Below are 19,029 nucleotides of genomic sequence, written 5' to 3'. Positions count from 1 at the left end.
TTTAAAGAGCTTGAGCATTTAAAGCGGCAGATGCCAAAACTGCAGCGCACACTTATAATAAACAGAACGATGTCGTCTGCTGGTGTGGACACCAATATAGTTATCGTTATAGTTATCGTTCATGGTGTGAACGGGCCTTTACTGTTAGTAAGTTTAATTTATTTTCATGAATTATTTCTTGTTAAAGAATCAGTTTGAACACTGATTTATCAATTTATTTGCATCACTTCAAAAGTCCCTGTGTGGCAATTTAATAAACGTTTTAGTCAAATATTTGTTGGTACATATTGCTGTAGATGTATTACGTTTGTGCATATATATATATATATATATATATATATATATACAGTATATATATTTATATATATGAAAATCATTAATCCATTAAATGTCATTCTTCAAATTCTAGATTATTATTGGATTTTAGTTAAATTTACATGAAACATTTTGAACCCGTTATGGTTCTTTAGATTTTAAAGCAAGTACTGAGTTTAGATATATTTATATATATATATTAAAAGATTGAAAAATAATGAATTTAGTTAATTATACTGCTCAGCCCTAATACTAAATTTGTTAACCTTTATTGGTGTGATGTTGTCAATGCATAAATGAACCAACAGGACTAATGATTAATTAAAAGATAAAGATGTTGGTTTGAGCTCAAGGTCATTAATATGAATGACTTCCAAACAGCAATACAGGTTTTAATTGTGATATTTGTTGTGTGTTGGTTCTCTGTGTAATTCTAGGTGAGATTTCATGTGAGTGTTGAAATGAAGTTTGATGTGTTTTTGATGTACAGTGGGGTCCAAAAGTCTCAGACCACTAGTGAAATTGCTTATATTTTGAATACTTTCTAAATTAATCCAGCATTTTTAATTGCTAAATTATTATCATCACAACGATTAAGTCATGTGTTCAAATCAAACCTTTTTTGGGACTTGTCGCATCATATTGTGTTGTTTGCTTGTTTTTCAGGCCTGATAGATTCACAAATTTGCTGTTTTACATGGAAACACTTTGTTATTTGACTAATAAGCAGCACATAAACACACACTTATGTGAATTACACACACAACTATTTTAGAGTCATTTTGTCTTCTGGAAAACCAGTTTTCCTGTTTGAACCTTTTAATAGACCTTTCCCAGCATCACATTTTCTTTCAGGTTTCCTGGTTTGTGAACACTGTATAAATAAATGTATTTTTCTATTAAAATATTCTGTTTTATGTCTCTCAGAGGGTTTTGGTGGAAAGCATTTCAGAAGCTTTTGAATTTCAAACCAAGTCAAAGTTTGTCAAATGCACAACAATACTGTATTTTTTTTATCATAAGATGTGCCTTGTGTCTATTTATCAAAATGTTTATGTGCACTTTAAAAAAGTCAGTCTACCCCTCAGTCTTCTGAAGCCTTTTGATAGTTTTGTTACTGGAAAGGATGGAAATTCAATGCATTTTTCATGCAAAATCTTGAGCAGTAATGAAGCTGTGTCTTAAATTTGAGGCTGTTCCTTAAATAAAAACTGCAAGTAAATTTCACAAATAATTACAAAGAACACATTGAATTAAACCTGTTTTTAGGCTGAAATAATATTTTTTGTAAACGTACTCCAATAATCTTTGACAACATTGAAAAATCTTTTTTTAGAGTGTATCATGTGACAAGTCATGAGGACTAATGTTACGATACTTTTAGAGTCGGTTCAGACACATCACACATCACATGTTTTTGCTGTTGAAAACTACCTTTCTGGTCTCTCGATGTTGCGTAATCCTATAACGCTATAGGGAAACATTTATCCTAGAAATACTGAAGCCTGATTGGAATAATGGCCAATGGCATTCAAGCGTGTGAATTAGGTGTGGGAACGCCTCCTATATAATGTGGCGCTAAACGAAATTTTCTCAGAATCTTTTTCCTTCAAACTTAATGGAATAGTTCACCCAAAACATGAAAATGATCACATAATGTACTCAATGTCATTGTGCATGTATCTTTAAATGCAAATGAGTTGCTGCTCCGCCCCGTTTTCCAGAAGAGGGCGGAGCCTGTACAGCTCATGCCTTGGATACTTTGCCAAAAAATAAAACATCTGTTTGGTTTTGATGATCATCTCTATTGTGGTCATCCTCACGAGAGATTACAGTTCTTTATCATCATTAGTATCAGCATGCATTTAAAGCCATTTGAGTGAGTCTAAACTTCTGATATATGGTGTTCTGAGCAGACACACACAGAGCTGGATGTCAGACGGAGCGTCCCGTGAGTATTAAACTAAGTTCTCTTTCACGTCTTACTGTGCTTAAACTAATAATACACAGTACCTACGGCCTACGGATGTTAATATAAATCAACAACAAAATAAAATCACTCACTGCTCTTGATTGAATAACGTTTGTAGTTTTAATAAGAATACATTTCTTACTTGAATGCTGTTGTTAAACTCTCTGGCGAGGAGTTAAACATGGCAGACTGTGTACAGCTCACAGAGGGGGCGGGGCCTTTGATAATAGGGTGGGGTCGGTCTCTAGTTGTGGGCGGGGCATATGCAACGTCACTGTGGAGAGCTTTCCTTGAACGGCTCGTTTTTAGACACTGTTTCAGATTTATGGGGAAAATAACAAACTGGGTGGATGGATTTTTAACAGTAGGCTGGCTGTGTACACAAACTGCAGACATAAATATGTTCAAACATAAAAGTGAATTTTGCACAATAGGTATCCTTTAAATAATATCCTGGTTTGTAATGCCCGAGTTTTTTAAGCTCCAAAAAACTATCCAATCCATCCATAAAAGTAATTCATATGACTCCAATGAGTTAATAGGCTGCCTTCTGAAGCGAAGCAATTTTGTTTTGTTTTTTAAAAGAAAGACATAGTAATACTATACTTAATGAAATACTGAATAATAGACTTCCAGGACCGAAGCCTCACTAGGCTACTGCTAAAATCCCGATTTTGAGGAAATTTTCCAGATGGATCTGCTATGCGTCTGTTCTCCAGAATAATCCTCACAGCAGGTAAACAGGAGAGAAAGCTCACATTCACTGTCATTAGTGCCTCAGTTATTCTTCTGCATGATTCTGACTTTACAGAAGAACTACAGACACATTCAGAATGAGAGATTGGCAGGAAAGATGGAGGAAAACTACTCGGTTACTCACGTAACCTCAGTTCCCTGAGTTAGGGAACGAGTATTGCGTAGCTATACGCAGTGGGGGAAACTCCTTTTCCTCGATTTACTGAAGCCTTTATGTAAAGCGCATTTGCAGCTGCACAGCTAGAACATGAGCGTCTGGCTCGCTCATAGGCTGCGCTGCGGCAACTGCACATCCAATGGCGCAGGCGCCTCTGACGTGCAACCAATGAGATCACTCTGCGTCATACACGTCAGAGCCCGCCAAGGGGGCGTGACCTCAGTCTATAATAGTCCCCGAATTCGCCATTATAGCAGGTTTAACGACTGAAGCGACAACTTGCCATGTTACTATAGTGCGGCTGGCTACGCAATACTCGTTCCCTAACTCAGGGAACTGAGGTTACGTGAGTAACCGAGTAGTTCCCTTTCGAACGGTCACTTCGTATTGCGTAGCTATACGCAGTGGGGACGCCATGCAAAACGCCGCACTGAGTAACTGGCTGCCACTGCAACTCAGGCCCCTGAGCATACAGAACAAGCCATAACCGCATAATTATGTATAAATAGACCAGACACCGTCAGGTCTAAAATAGTACACATCAGTTAGAAATAACCCAACATACTACACCAATGACCCAGAAACTGTCGGGGTTATTGGTATATGAACATATAACCAGTCAAGTGGGTTTATATATGAAATTATAACCGGCCAAAGCAGGTTTTATATATGTATGGAATATAACCGGCAAAAGCGGGTTTTATATATGTCATATAACCGGCCAAAGCGGGTTTTATATATATGTAAATATAACCGGCAACAGCGGGTTTATGCATGAATACAACCAGCCAGCAGCGGGTTTTATATATATATGTGAATGTGATAGTGCACAGTAATATATGACAAGACCAGCCACCGACGGGTCTTAATCATACCGAAAGCACCTTCGCCTGCAGGGAAGGCACTTCCCTATTATAGAAACTCTAAATGTGGAAGGCGAGGACCAGCCGGCCGCATCACAAATATCACTAATGGGAATGCCAGATGACCAAGCCCATGACGAGACATACCTCTGGTCGTATGGGCCTTGATACCTATAGGGCAAACTTGACCCGCTGCGGTATAAGCCATAGAAATAGCATCCACTATCCATCTAGACAGTCTTTGCTTAGTGACTGGATCCCCCTTGGATCTACCACCAAAGCAGACAAAAAGCTGTTCTGATTGTCTAAAAGACGCAGAAAGCTCCCGATAGATTCTCAGCGCTCAGACAGGGCAGAGAAGATTAACCTCTCCATCCTCTGCCGAAGGAGGGAGGGCTGATAATGTCACCACCTGTGCTCTGAACAGTGTTGAGAGCACTTTAGGAACGTAACCATGTCTGGGCTTGAGGATGACTCTGGAGTCATCTGGACCCAACTCCAAACATGCAGGGCTCACAGAGAGCGCCTGCAGATCTCCCACTCGTTTGATAGATGCCAACGCCATAAGGAGAGCGGTCTTCAGCGAGAGGGTTTTTAGATCAACCGATTGGAGCGGTTCGAAAGGCGGACCTTTCAGAGCCCCCAGGACCGTGGAGAGGTCCAGAGGCGGCACAGACGGAGGCCTGGAGGGGTTCATTCTCCTCGCACCTTTCAGGAATCTTACGACCAGGTCGTTTCTTCCCAGTGACTGGCCAGCCGTCAGAACATGATGTGCTGCTATGGCTGCCACATACACTTTGAGCGTGGACGGGGAGCAACCCGCGTCCAGCAGCTCCTGTAAGAATGAGCGAACCACTGATATCACACATGACTCTGGGTCAGCCTGATTTTTCGAGCACCAGCTGGAAAAACCTGACCATTTTGAAGCATACAGGCGCCGAGTCGACGGGGCCCTGGCTTCAGATATAGTGCTTAAAACCTTCTCAGGAAGGTCCTTGGGTACCCGTTGAGGGGCCAAACATGAAGGGCCCATAAATCGGGTCTCGGATGGCACAATGTCCCGTTCACCTGTGTGAGGAGGTCTTTCCTCAGTGGGACAGGCCATGGGATTGTGTCCGATAACTGAACTAGTTCCGGGAACCACGATCTGGTTTTCCAGAGAGGGGCCACCAGAAGGACTGGGCACCCGCTCTCTCTGACCCGTTTGATGACTTGTGGAATCATCGAGACGGGGGGGGGGGAAAGGCATAAAAGGGACGGTTGGGCCAGACATGGGCCAGCGCGTCCCTGTTCTTCGAGAAGAACAATTTGCAGTGGGTGTTGATTCTCGAGGCGAAAAGGTCGATTTCGGCCTCGCCAAACACCTTCCATATTAGACTGACCGTCTGTGGGTTCAGGGACCACTCGCCGAGGGGAGTGTTGTCCCATGAAAGCATATTCGCGCCCACATTCTGGACGCCCGGGATATGCGCTGCTCTCAGAGAGCTCAGGTTGGTTTGTGCCCATATAGAGGAGGTCTCTCGCCATCGCATGCAGGTTCCCTGACCTGATGCCCCCCTGGCGATTCATGTAGGCCACCACTGACGTATTGTCTGTGCGGACTAAGACGTAGTGACCTCTGAGGTTCGACAGAAATGCCTTCAGGGCCAACCCAACTGCTTTCATCTCCAGACAGTTGATATGTAAGCTCTGCTCCGTGCTCGACCAGAGGCCGGATGCAGGCATGCCCTCGTGCAGCGCTCCCCAACCCAGGTTGGACGCATCTGTAAGAACCACTTTCCTCCTGGAAATTGTTCCCATTGTCACCCCCTCGTGGTGCCAGTTCTGAGCCCGCCAGGGAATCAGGGTTCTTAAACAACCGTGATTCACCATAACGCGCAAGCTGCCTGACTGCCATGCATGAGTTGGCCCACAGCGTTTCAGCCAATGCTGCATCGGGCGCATGCGCAGTAATCCCATGCGGAGTACTGGCGATGCTGCTGCCGTGAGACCAAGCAGTTTCTGAAATTTCTTCAGTGGCGCGCGCTCGCGCAATCTGAAAGTGCCTGCAAGCGCTCGCACCGAGAGCGCGCGCTCTGTGTGAGTCACGCTGTCATAGCTCTCGAGTCTAAAACTGTGCCCAGAAAGATCATGCTCTGGCTGGGGGTTAGTTTGCTTTTTGAAACATTGATTGTGAAACCCAGGCATTTTAGATGGCCGAGAATCAAATCCCTGTGAGCTAATAGCTCGATTCTCGACTGTGCCCGCACCAGCCAGTCGTCGAGATAATTTAACATGCGCACTCCCTGAAATCTCAGAGGAGAAAGCGCTGCATCCATACACTTCGTGAATGTACGGGGTGCCAACGATAGACCGATCGGCAGAACGGTGTATTGATAAGCCCGGCCCTCGAAGGCGAATCTCAAGAATGGCCTGTGACGAGGATTTATTTGAATGTGAAAGTAAGCATCTTTCAGATCCATTGTGACAAACCAATCCCCCGGGCGCACTTGCGCGAGGATATGTTTGATAGTTAACAATTTGAACGGCCGTCTCATGAGAGCTTTGTTCAAATGTCTCAAATCTAGAATGGGTCTGAGACCGCCGTCTTTTTTCGGAATCAGAAAATAGCGGCTGTAAAAACCCATATTTTTTAGCGCGGGGGGGACTAATTCTATCGCCCCTTTTGCTAATAGATTTTGTACTTCGGTACGAAGCACGTGACCCACGTTGCTTCTCACCGAAGTCTCGAGAACCGCCTGAAATTCCGGGGGTCTGCGAGCGAATTGGAGCGAGTAACCTCGCTTTATAGTGTTTATGACCCAACTCGACACATCGGGGATAGCTTGCCAGGCTAGAACCCGTGTGGCTAGGGCTTGACACACTGATTGGGGCTGGTCGCCTAACGTAGGGGGACCTGATACCCTTATATTGTGATTTGTGCACACATTGAGTATTGGACTGACTGTACAAGCATTTGCGTGTGGGGAAGTCAGTGTTACAACAGGGGAGGGACCGCCTAGTGAAGGGGAACCGTGAACCCATGTGTTGTGCTTGTGAAACTGATAGCTAACATTTTGAACGGCCGTCTCATGAGAGCTTTGTTCAAATGTCTCAGATCTAGAGTGGGTCTGAGGCCGCCGTCATTTTTCGGAATTAGAAAATAGCGGCTGTAAAAACCCGTATGTTTTAGCACAGGGGGGACTAATTCTATCACCCCTTTTGCTAATGAATTCTGTACATCGGTGCGAAGCATGTGACCCACGTTGCTTCTCACCGAAGTCTCGAGAACCGCCTGAAACTTTGGGGGTCTGCGAGCGAATTGGAGCGAGTTGCCTCGCTTTATAGCGTTTATAACTCAACTCGACACATCGGGGATAGCTTGCCAGGCTATAACCCGTGTGGCTAGGGCTTGACGCACTGATTGGGACGGGCCGCCTAACATAGGGGGACCTGATGCCCTTATATTGTGATTTTTGCACACATTGAGTGTTGGACTGACTGTACAAGCATTTGCGCGTGGGGAAGTCAGTGTTACAACAGGGGAGGGGCCGCCTAGTGAAGGGGGACCGTGAACCCATATATTGTGATTTGTGCACACATTGAATGTTGGACTGACTGCACAAGCATTTGCGTGTGGGGAAGTCAGTGTTAAAACAGGGGAGGGGCCGCCTAGTGAAGGGGGACCGTGAACCCATATATTGTGATTTGTGCACACATTGAATGTTGGACTGACTGCACAAGCATTTGCGTGTGGGGAAGTCAGTGTTAAAACAGGGGAGGGGCCGCCTAGTGAAGGGGGACCGTGAACCCATATATTGTGATTTGTGCACACATTGAATGTTGGACTGACTGCACAAGCATTTGCGTGTGGGGAAGTCAGTGTTACAACAAGGGAGGGGCCGCCTAGTGAAGGGGGACCGTGAACCCATGTGGTGTGCTCGTGTGCTTTATTTGGGTCGCCGTGAAAACGGCGTTTGTTTGCAAAGACGCGCTCACTGCTGCGGGCCTGTTTACAATAATAAAATCCCCAGCCGCCTGAACTGTACAGGGGGCTGTGGGAAGTTTTGCTGGCTTCTTTGAGGGTGGTCCGGCAAGCGCGGGACACGTGCCCTCTCTTTCCTTTGCGTGCTAGGACGGCTTTGGCGGGAAGCGTTCGGCATCAGCCGCAGGGCGGGGCTGAGAGGCCTGTTTCGCGGGCTTTGCTGGTCGGCGCCAGCTAGCACGGTTAGTTCCACTCGAGCTCGAGGTCCGCGACGGCCTGTGTTAGGATCCGAAGCATTTCAGCGTCGGAGTTAGTCCTGCCTCGCTGGGTCCGCCGAAGAGACGAGGCCCGCCACGTGGTGGTGGGGGGGCGCTGATCTCCCTCGAACGGGACCGGAGATGACTGAGCTGGAGTGAGTGAAGCACGCGGGGACGTGGCCGGCGTGCATTCACAAACGTCCGTGCTCTCTGGATGCCGTTGGCTGCGGCGCTTCTTCTTCCTCAGCTGAAGTAGGGCCGGAGAAGGGAGCGCGGGTGATGCGGCGCCGCCGTCTCGAGAGAGAGCTAACGTTAGCCGAGTTCGCAGCACGGAGATAGGCATGCACGCGCAGGCCGCACATCCGCCGACAGAGAGTGCATTCTCTGCGTGGTAGAGTCCCAGGCATGAAATGCAGCTCGCGTGTTCGTAGGCCTCGCATAACACGAGGCATATGGAACAACGCTGATACAGATATAAACACATAATAAACAGATATTGAAAAGGATATCGCCGGATAGCCACAGGAGAGACGGCGTCAGGAGAAACACGGTTGAGATGTGTAGTCTGCTGAACTGTAGCTCGCTCAGGCTGAAGGCTTGTTCGACGGCGAAGGCTCAATAAATGGTCAGAGACGTGAAGTTTGTCGCTGAAGGAGTAAAATCTGCTATAATGGCGAATTCGGGGACTATTATAGACTGAGGTCACGCCCCCTTGGCGGGCTCTGACGTGTATGACGCAGAGTGATCTCATTGGTTGCACGTCAGAGGCGCCTGCGCCATTGGATGTGCAGTTGCCGCAGCGCAGCCTATGAGCGAGCCAGACGCTCATGTTCTAGCTGTGCAGCTGCAAATGCGCTTTACATAAAGGCTTCAGTAAATCGAGGAAAAGGAGTTTCCCCCACTGCGTATAGCTACGCAATACGAAGTGACCGTTCGAAAGGGAACCAAGGTCATGGAACAGATGGGAAATCCTGGCACACGGAGACTGCAGCTCTTCCCAAGATTTCAGGAAAGCATTTTTTTCTGCGGGATAAGCAAGTATCATATTCAGCTGGTCAAAAAAAATAATTCTCAGAAGAATAATCGTTGCTTAATTGGTGAAATTTGACACATGGCTTCGAAAAAGTATTGCCCTGCTGTTTTGTCGGGCATGAACGACGGGAAATGCATTGGCTTTTTAGACCCACCGTTAATGCATTGGTTTTCCTTGAGGTACTGTGTAAATATAGTTAATAATCATTCAACTTTCTTAAACCAGTTTTGTCAGACATCACTACAACTCGCTGGTGGAGTCGAACAAAACTAGAAATATTCTTTCAAAAGTTTGGGGGCGTATATTAATACTTTTATTCAGCATGGACTGATATTAAACTGATCAAAAATAATATTCTATTTCAAATAAATGCTGTTCTTTTGAACTTTCTATTCATCACAAGAATCCTGAAAAAATAAATGCATTTCGGTTTCCACAAAAATAACAGTTTTCAACATTGATAATAATCAGAAATGTTTTTTGAGCATCAAATCAGCATATTAGAATGATTTCTGAAGGATCATGTGACAATAAAGACTGGAGTAATGCTGAAAATTCAGCTTTGATCATGTTTTGACTTACAGTATTCACATAGAAAACAGCTATAATACTTTTTCACAATATTACAATTTTTACTATAGGATATTTCTGATTGATCATATCTAACTGAACTCAAAACTTTGAATGGAGCGTTCTGCAAAACTAGGTTTTTAATAACCAGGATTCCCTGTTTGTGGTGAACTTGCATTCCCATGCTGCACCTCGTGATGTTTTATGGTTATGCATGAAAAGAAGAACAGGATCTTTTGCATGAGACAGAGACTTCTATGATGAAAAACACTTTAAATACTACCATGCGCCAGAACAGGAGGCCAAACTTATACTTGATAAAGATGCAATCGCATGATTGTTCCTTCATCCATCATCTCCGAGAACAATAATAGCAGCTGATGTGATTTCTGCCTGTGTTTTCAGGAAGCGAAGGGAGATTGGATTTATCCAGCTTGCTTGTGTTGCCATCCAGTGGATGATGGATGTTCTGCACTAGTAAGGTGGAGGAAGATCATTTTCACTGGTCATTTCAATTCCGGCTAAAAATGAACCTATAGGGCTAAATAACACATGGGTACCGAGTCGACCGTTCTCTGGGATGCGTTTTCATGATAATCGATACACAGTTTTAACGTTAGTTTTAGTTGAACCACAGATTAGCTTATAACGCTAGTGTATGGGGCATCGAATAAGTAAAAATAAAAATCGCTAGTTAATACCACTAACAAGGCTCAAAATAGCCCTACACTAACATGCTAGCATAATTAGGGTCACTACCTGCAAACCGAAGCATTGAGAACTGTGTAAGTGTACAGACAGTTTAATAAGGAGATACTTTATAAAGACAGTAAGCTTCGCGTACACAAGCAGGAGCCATCTTTGGAAAACAGTCTCGACCAGTCGAACCACGAACGCCGTGCTCTGAGTTCCCTTTCGAGAGGTCTCTCCTATTGCGTAAGTAGCTTACGCATATGGGAAAACTCCTTTTCTTGAGAATATTGAAGTCTTTATGTAAAACGCATTGCAGCTGCACAGCAGACAGCAATGAGCGAAGGAGCTCGGTCATTGGCTGTGCTGCGTCAACTTGCTCGAACCAATGACATGGCGACTCTGAATGCGCGACCAATGAGCGCGCCTCGCGCCCGCCAAGATGGGCGTGACCAAGAGCTATTTATTGGGCGCCCCGTCATGAGAGTTCTTTAGATTTAATCTCCTTCAGCGAACACCTTCTTCGCTGGATCCTCCGGATTATTGAAAGCCTTCGCCGCCGTGGAAAAGCATACCAGCGGGATTGCTTCGAGGACGTCGGTATCTTCAGCCGCCTTCGAACGCCATCCTACGGAGCCATCCGGCGCGCTACACGCAAGTATTTACATCTGTTCGCCCCGCGACATTTGTAAAAGAGCAATTTTTTGAGGCGTTGTTTCAAATGCCTTCCTGCGCGTGGTGCAGAGACCTTCTCCCGGACATGGATCGTCACATCATCTGCGCTCGCTGCCTGGGCCGGGACCACGCAGAAGCTGCTATGACCAAGGGCGGATGCCCGGAATGTGACGTCCTGGGTCTCTCCGCACTGCGGGCTCGCTTCGCCGCGAGCGAGCCCATCGCCGACACCCCTTTGTTTGAGCCGCGTGTTAAGAAAAAGCGCCGATCACAGAGGCTTCCTGAACCTGAGCTCAGTGACATCACGCCGAGCCAGTCTCCGCGTGCTTCACCGCCGCTCTTGTCTTCCCCACCGCCGGTTCAGTTCACTCAGCCGGACCCACACCCCTCTAGCAGAGCGGTGGGCCTTGTGACTTTCGGCGCGTCCGAGGACGACGGGGGAGTAGATGACTCTTTGTCCATCGACGCTGCATCTGACGACTGGCCGGGCTCCACTTTCGACCCCGCCCCGTCGACGCTAACTAACACGAGTGGGGGCTCCACTATGGATACAGAGATTGTCCGCATCCTTTCGAAGGCCGTGGAGGACCTCGGGCTCGATTGGTCTTCTCCCGAAGAACCAACCCGAAGCCGAATGGACGAGTGGTTTCTGCAGGGGCGCCAGCAGGCCCCTCGGCAAAGGCCTTCTCCTTTCTTCCCGGAAGTTCATGACGAACTCACCGAGTCATGGAAAGCCCCCCACTCTGCGCGTCTGAAGCCTTCTTTTTCTTCGTCGCTCTCCTCTGCGGACGGCGCGAAGGAAAGAGGCTACGAGGGAACGCCGCCCCTCGAGGAGGCCGGGGCCAATCATCTCTGCCCACCCTCCACCACCGGATGGAAAGCCAAGGCTTCCCACCCCTCGAAGCCCTGCCGCACTACTTCGGCTCTCGTTGGTCGCGCCTACGCCGCCGCCGGCCAAGCTGCGTCAGCGCTTCACTCAATGGCGGTACTTCAAGTGTTCCAAGCCAAGCTTCTCCGCTCCCTGGACGAGTCTGGCCCCGAACCCGAAGCCTTCAAGGACCTACGCAGCACGACTGACATAGCCGTGCGAGCCACGAAGGCCACCGCCCAGTCTATTGGCCGCGCCATGGCTAATTTGACTGTTCTCGAGCGCCATTTGTGGCTGACTCTGACGGAGATGAAGGACGCGGATAAGGCCCCGTTTCTCGACGCGCCTATCTCCACCAGCGGGCTGTTTGGACCGGCAGTTATAGGTTTCGCCGAACGCTTCACTGAGGCCCAGAACGCTTCACAAGCTATGCGCCATTTCCTGCCTAAACGTTCCAGCTCATCACAGAGCAGACAGAGGCCGCCACAGCCGCAGCGGGCTAGAGCAGCCCCCACCGCCTCTCAGCCCGCGCCTCAGACTGACGCTCGACGCCGCTAGCACTCCCACAACCGCAAGCCGCCTCCTGAGCGACGGGGTCCTCGGCCCAAGATTGTGCTGAACCCTGAGCCTCGAAAGCCTTCCTAGCCACAGGAATGAGAAGAGAGAGTGCGTGTCTCACAAAAGCCGGACCACTCTCTCTGCAAAATCTCAAACATTACCCAGTCCCCTTACAGGCGGCTGGAAATGTCCATACAGCAGTCAATGGGCCAGTCACAGAGCTCGCTCACCTGCAAACAAACGCCGTTTTTACGGCGACACACAGAAAACACAAAAAGAGTATTTTTCTGCCTGTGTCACTAAGGGTTCACATGTCCACAAAGTGTGCATTCCCAGATACTGTCAAAACCGTGCCAAATTCATTCCCAGCTAAGGCTGCACGCCCCATGAATGTAGATCACATGCCTACGGTCATGTACGCACCACTACACAAGCACTGTTCACACAGTTATGAATTCATCCCCAGTAAAAGCGGGAAACATTATAAAAGTGACGCGTGTGCCTACCACTGTCTATGCACCCCCACTTATAAACACTGTCCCTACAGTGTCAAACACAACCCCAGCTCAGGCTGCGAGTCTTACAGACATAGCGCACGCTGTTGTAATCACACACGCGCCCATTCACTCAGCTGCTCAGCCCGCGCCTCTGAGAGCTACGAGTTCAGGCGATTCGCTGGCCGGGTCCCTACGTCACAGCGGCCCGCCCCTAGCCTGTATTCAGCCCATATCTGTACACGCAGCGGCATGGGAAAACATTCCAGATATGCCGAAATGGGTGTTGAATATAATAAAGCACGGATACTCGCTCCAGTTCGCTCGCAGACCACCACGTTTTACGACTGTGGTCGAGACGAAAGTGAGAAAGGAGTGTTCGCATGTTCTACGCACCGAGGTGCGCAAATTAATAGAAAAGGGCGCTGTGGAAACTGTTCCCCCCTCTATGAGCGGGGCAGGTTTTTACAGCCGCTATTTTCTCGTCCCGAAACAGGATGGCGGTCTCCGCTCCATCCTAGATCTCAGACACCTGAACAAAGCACTAATGATTCGCTCGTTCAGATGTTAACAACCAAACATATCCTCGCGCAAGTACGCCCAGGAGATTGGTTTCTCTCAGTGGATCTGAAAGATGCTTACTTTCACATTCCAATAGCGCCTCATCACAGGCCTTTTCTGAGATTCGCTTTTGAGGGACAGTCTTACCAGTACACAGTACTTCCGTTCGGCCTGTCCCTGGCTCCCCGTACATTCACGAAATGTATGGATGCAGCACTTTCCCCCTTGAGACGAAGGGGAGTGCGAATACTGAATTATCTCGACGATTGGCTGGTCCTAGCACAATCAGAGAGTCAGTTAATAACACACAGACCTTGGATTATCAGCCATCTAGAATGCCTGGGTCTAAGAATCAATTTTGTAAAAAGTATACTGTCTCCCAGCCAGAAGATTTCTTTCCTGGGAATAGTTCTAGACTCGATGCAAATGACAGCTCGTCTCTCATCAGAGCGCGCGCTCACGATCCGGCGCCTTGCAACATCATTCAGGGCGGGCGCGCGCGCCCCCATCAAGCGGTTTCAGAGGATGCTCGGTCTCATGGCCTCATCATCGGCCGTACTCCTGCTAGGATTGATGCATATGCGCCCTCTCCAACGCTGGCTCAAGAGCCGCGTCCCTGCTCACGCGTGGCGTTCGGGCCACCTTTTAATCAGAACGAACCACGGCTGTATAAAAGCCCTGACGCACTGGAAAGCCGCCGACTGGTACCAGTCAGGCGTGAGTCTGGGTGTGGACACAAGGAGAAAGATGATCACAACAGATGCCTCCAAAATAGGTTGGGGGCCCTTTACGAGGGCAGGCCTGTACTGAGCGCCTACACATAAACTGTCTGGAGATGAAAGCGGTCGCTTTGGCTCTCAGAGCCCTGCTTCCACATCTAAAAAACGAACACGTCCTGGTCCGAATGGACAACATGACGGTAGTGTCGTACATAAATCGCCAGGGTGGACTCAGGTCGAGCTCCATGCATTCAATGGCCAGGAGACTCATCTTATGGTCCCAGCACAACTTGCGCTCGCTGAGAGCAGCGCATGTGCCAGGCGCGCTGAGCCAAGGGGCAGACATGCTATCCAGAGACAAGATACTCCCAGGAGAATGGGCTCTCAACCCGCTGACGATTCAGTGGTCATGGAAAATCTTTGGCGAGGCGGAGGTCGACCTCTTCGCCTCCAAGGAGAATGCAAACTCTCTTTTCTGCAAGCTCTCTTTTCTTCACGAAAAGCACGGACGCGCTCGCCCAGAGCTGGCCGAGCCGCCCCTTATATGCTTTTCCCCCGATCGCGATGCTGCCACAGGTCATCAGTCGGGTCAGAGAGGAGAAAAACGCAGTGCTCCTGATAGCCCCACTCTGGAAGAACTAAACATGGTTTCCAGAATTTATGCAAATGCAATCTGCACCACGGCCGATTCCACTGAGGCCAGACCTCCTCAGTCAGGCCAGCGGGATGATATTTCATTCCTGCCCCGATCTGTGGGCCCTTCATGCATGGCCCCTCAACGGGTTCCCAGGAACCTCACGAGTGGAGCGCTAAAAACCATCGCTGAGGCGCGGGCGCCCTCCACGAGGCGCTTATATGCCCAGAAATGGAAAGTGTTCAGTGACTGGTGTAACGCCGAGGGCCTGAACCCTGAAACATGCGAGATTACGAACGTACTCGCTTTTCTAAAAGGGCTTCTGGAGGCGGGCCGCACCCCCTCCACGCTCAAAGTATATGTGGCGGCCATCACAGCGTCACACGACCCTGTGATGGAACGTCCATTGGGAAGAAACAACCTAATTATTCGTTTCGTAAGGGGCACTAGGAGGATGAACCCTTCACGCCCCCCCTCCCTCAGTGCCGATCTGGGACCTAGCTACTGTCCTAGACGCTCTTAAGGGGCCCCCGTTCGAACCACTCCGAACCGTGCACCTTAAGCAGCTCTCGCTCAAAACTGCGCTCTTGCTGGCACTCGCCTCGGTCAAGAGAGTGGGCGATCTGCACGCGCTTTCGGCAAGCGCTGCCTGCTTGGAATTCGGACCTAACGACTGCAGGGTCGTCCTTAGACCGAAACACGGGTATATTCCTGAAGTGCTCACCACTCCCTTCAGAGCACAGGTTATCTCCCTAACTGCGCTATCGTCTCCAGCAGACGAACACGACGCTAATCTACTCTGCCCCGTTAGGGCTCTCAGAGTGTATTTGGAGCGTTCTGCCCTATTCAGACAGACAGAACACCTGTTTGTATGCTTTGGCGGCCGTACGAAAGGTTCCGCCGTTTCAAAGCAGAGAATCTCTCACTGGATAGTTGAGGCTATAGCTCTGGCTTATGAAGCCAAGGGACTTCAATGCCCCTGGGGAGTCAAAGCACACTCCACCATTGGTCGCGCATTCAGAGTCGCCCCCTCATTGGTTCGAGCAAGTTGCCGCAGCACATCCAATGACCGAGCTCCTTCGCTCATTGCTGTCTGCTGTGCAGCTGCAATGCATTTTACATAAAGACTTCAATATTCTCGAGAAAAGGAGTTTTCCCATAGCGTAAGCTACTTGCGCAATACTCGTTCCCTCCTCTCAGGGAACCGAGGTTATGTTAGTAACCGAGTCGTTTTGAGTACTACTATAAATGCTTTATGACAAGTAAAAACAGACACAAATGAGTCACTAGTCGTCATTCAGTAAGATAACAGAGCTGTGAAAGTGAATGAGGGGCACAACCTAACGCTTTTAAACTTTCTCAGTTTGTGTATTATTTTTCCCCCGCATTAACTTCACACATGTCTAGTACAAATATGTGGTTTTGTTTCATTACTACAGTGTATAGTTTTTTCTTGATTTACCCTGAAAAAATGGAAGTGAAATGTAGGTACCATATGAGAGATTAAAATGTTATCTGATCTAATCCAAAAAATATATACAAGACAAACTCAAATATTTTGTCAACAACATATAATTATATTTTTCTTATAAAATAATGCCATTTTTTGATCATTAAAAATAACACAACACGACACTTTGTTGTCATTGACAACAAACACACCACTAAACACAGCATAGTTCAAAACATAATGATTTCTAAACATGAACTCTCAGTCTTTATTCTCCCTTTTCTCATGATTTCTCAGTAGAGTTCATAAAAGTTTGGAATAGAGTATGATAGTTCTAATAGAGGCTGATTGTAACGCGGTGTTAGAACGGCACCATTTGCACTACTGGGATTTAAAACCTGCTAGTGTCTTCTGCTGCTTAGATTAGTATTAAATAACAATATCAACTGATAAATTACAGATATAAGATTAAAATAAACACAAATAAGAAATTTACTTTTGCAGTGGTTAAATAAATGTTCAGTGATTTCTTCCAATGTTTCTGAATTTTGGTGCATTTTTTCTCTATATATACAGTTGATATGGCAACTAGTAAATACACTAAGTTTCGTCTTGCTGGCATATTTAAAACAAGTGTGTTACAACTAGCCCCCCCAACACACACACACACACAAACACAGTAAAGTCTGGTTCATTTCACGTTCACGTTCTCAATCATTTATTGTTCAGTCAGAGTGTCTTGTTAACTGGTTTTGAGATGAACTGAACCTACAGATGTGTTTATTAGAGCGATGATAACCAGTGTTCGTGTGGAGCTGATGTTGCTGGCTAGGGTTCTTCTTCTGTGGTTTCCCCGCTGTCATCTTCAACCTCGCTGGACGACCGGCCACAAAACTTCACCACCTTCGTGGGTTTCTGTGACGGAGGAAAAAAAAGCTTATTTCATGCTTTACAGTCGCGATTAATCTGACAGATTCTTTCTTTTTCTGTACATCGGAGTGATGCTGATTATCTGGGATAAAGTAGGATGGGGACTTGTTTATATCAGCTAATTGTTGGTTGGTTGAATGTTGAGATGTGGGCGTGGCTCTGATGAGGAGGCGGGGCTAAATGCAGATTTTCAGTTGCTATAAGAAAGGGGCGGAGTTTAAATGAACGTCATTTCACTGGAAGTTTGAGATTTTATAGATGTTTTAATTAGTGCTGGCCAACGATTGATAATATCCAAAATTAAAGTTTGTGTGTGTACTATGTATAATTATTTTGTATATATATATATATAAATACACACACATGCATGTATATATTTAAGAAATATTTGCATATATATATATATATATATATATATATTTATACATAATTTATATTATATATGTTATATATAAATCAATTTTTCTTAAATTTATTTGTGTGTATTTATACGTACAAAATAATTATACACAGTAAAAATTAAAATCGTTGCCCAGCACTAGTTTTAATAAAAAAATGAAGAAAAGAAACATGCGTAGATGAATCACAATAGAATGTATGTACAAAATAGTGTGAATTTTCCTTTCATGCACACTTTAAAAGTGTTCACTTTGCCACCGTTTACTTATTTACATGTCATTTCAAACCCACATGACATGCTTTTCTTCACAGGCATTTAGAAGAGCAGCGTGAGCATCTGAAATGTGTTTCAATGAAGGCTTGGAAACATGATGAAGGTGAATAAATGAAGACGAAAATGTGAATGAGGATCAAACCTGTTTATTGGTCACTCCTCGAGGATAGCGTGCGATGTCATCTCTCCTTCGCTTGACTTTCTCCCAGTCGTCTTCCCAGAGTTCCCTCCTGTAGTCAGATTTCTGCGTCAGGATTCGCTGGTAGATCTCCTGGTTTTCATGAGTCACCTGTAGAAGCTTCTCCTTCCTTTTCTGTGCATTCAGACTGTAAAAACAGATATATAACATTATCATAACACAACACAAATAACATTTTCATTGCTTCAACCAAAATAAATGTGAAATGAAAAAAAAAATATATATATATATATTTACAGTATATATGTCAAATTTATATTTATGTACCAAAGTGTCAAATGAAAAAAAAAATATATATATATATATATCAAATGTATATACAGTATATATATACATATACCAAATGTATATTTATGTACCAAAATGTCAAAAATATATATATATCATTCATATATATATATTGGAAGCTTGTTTCTGCGACAGAATAAAAAAGGTACTACTTTTTATCTCACAATTTCTGACTTTTTTTCTCCGAATTGCGTGATATAAAGTCAGAAAAGTGAGATAAAAAGTTGCAGTTATCTTTTAAATTGTTTATTCTGTGGTTAAAAAAAGCTTCCATAATATATATATAAACGCTAAATTAAATTAAATAAAACATAAATAAATTAAACTCATATTATTTAAGATGGTTTCTGAACATTTCTCATTTTAATTTTGCTTACATTGATTTTCTAAAATAACTAAAATT

At 46.0% G+C, this 19,029-nt stretch overlaps 1 protein-coding gene across 1 annotated transcript in view; it reads right to left on the bottom strand.

Annotated features, from left to right (window-relative positions):
• Positions 1-16,642: 16,642 nt before the first annotated feature.
• The window catches only part of LOC143744048 (sperm axonemal maintenance protein CFAP97D1), a 4,947-nt gene continuing 2,560 nt past the window's right edge, over positions 16,643-19,029 (bottom strand). Inside the window, exons 4-5 of the mRNA XM_077235437.1 lie at positions 18,282-18,465; positions 16,643-17,451 (exon numbers count right to left, since the gene is read on the bottom strand). Coding sequence (XP_077091552.1) covers positions 17,365-17,451; positions 18,282-18,465 — 271 coding nt within the window. The 3' untranslated portion in view covers positions 16,643-17,364. The remainder of the gene's footprint in view (positions 17,452-18,281; positions 18,466-19,029) is intronic.

This window comes from Siphateles boraxobius, unplaced genomic scaffold (assembly GCF_051911475.1).
Source record: "Siphateles boraxobius isolate OS27281-9 unplaced genomic scaffold, OSU_SipBor_1 191, whole genome shotgun sequence".
Classification (NCBI taxonomy): Eukaryota; Metazoa; Chordata; class Actinopteri; order Cypriniformes; family Leuciscidae; genus Siphateles; species Siphateles boraxobius.
The sequence above is the reverse complement of the archived record's forward strand: the minus strand, read 5'-3'. Positions and strand labels throughout refer to the sequence as shown.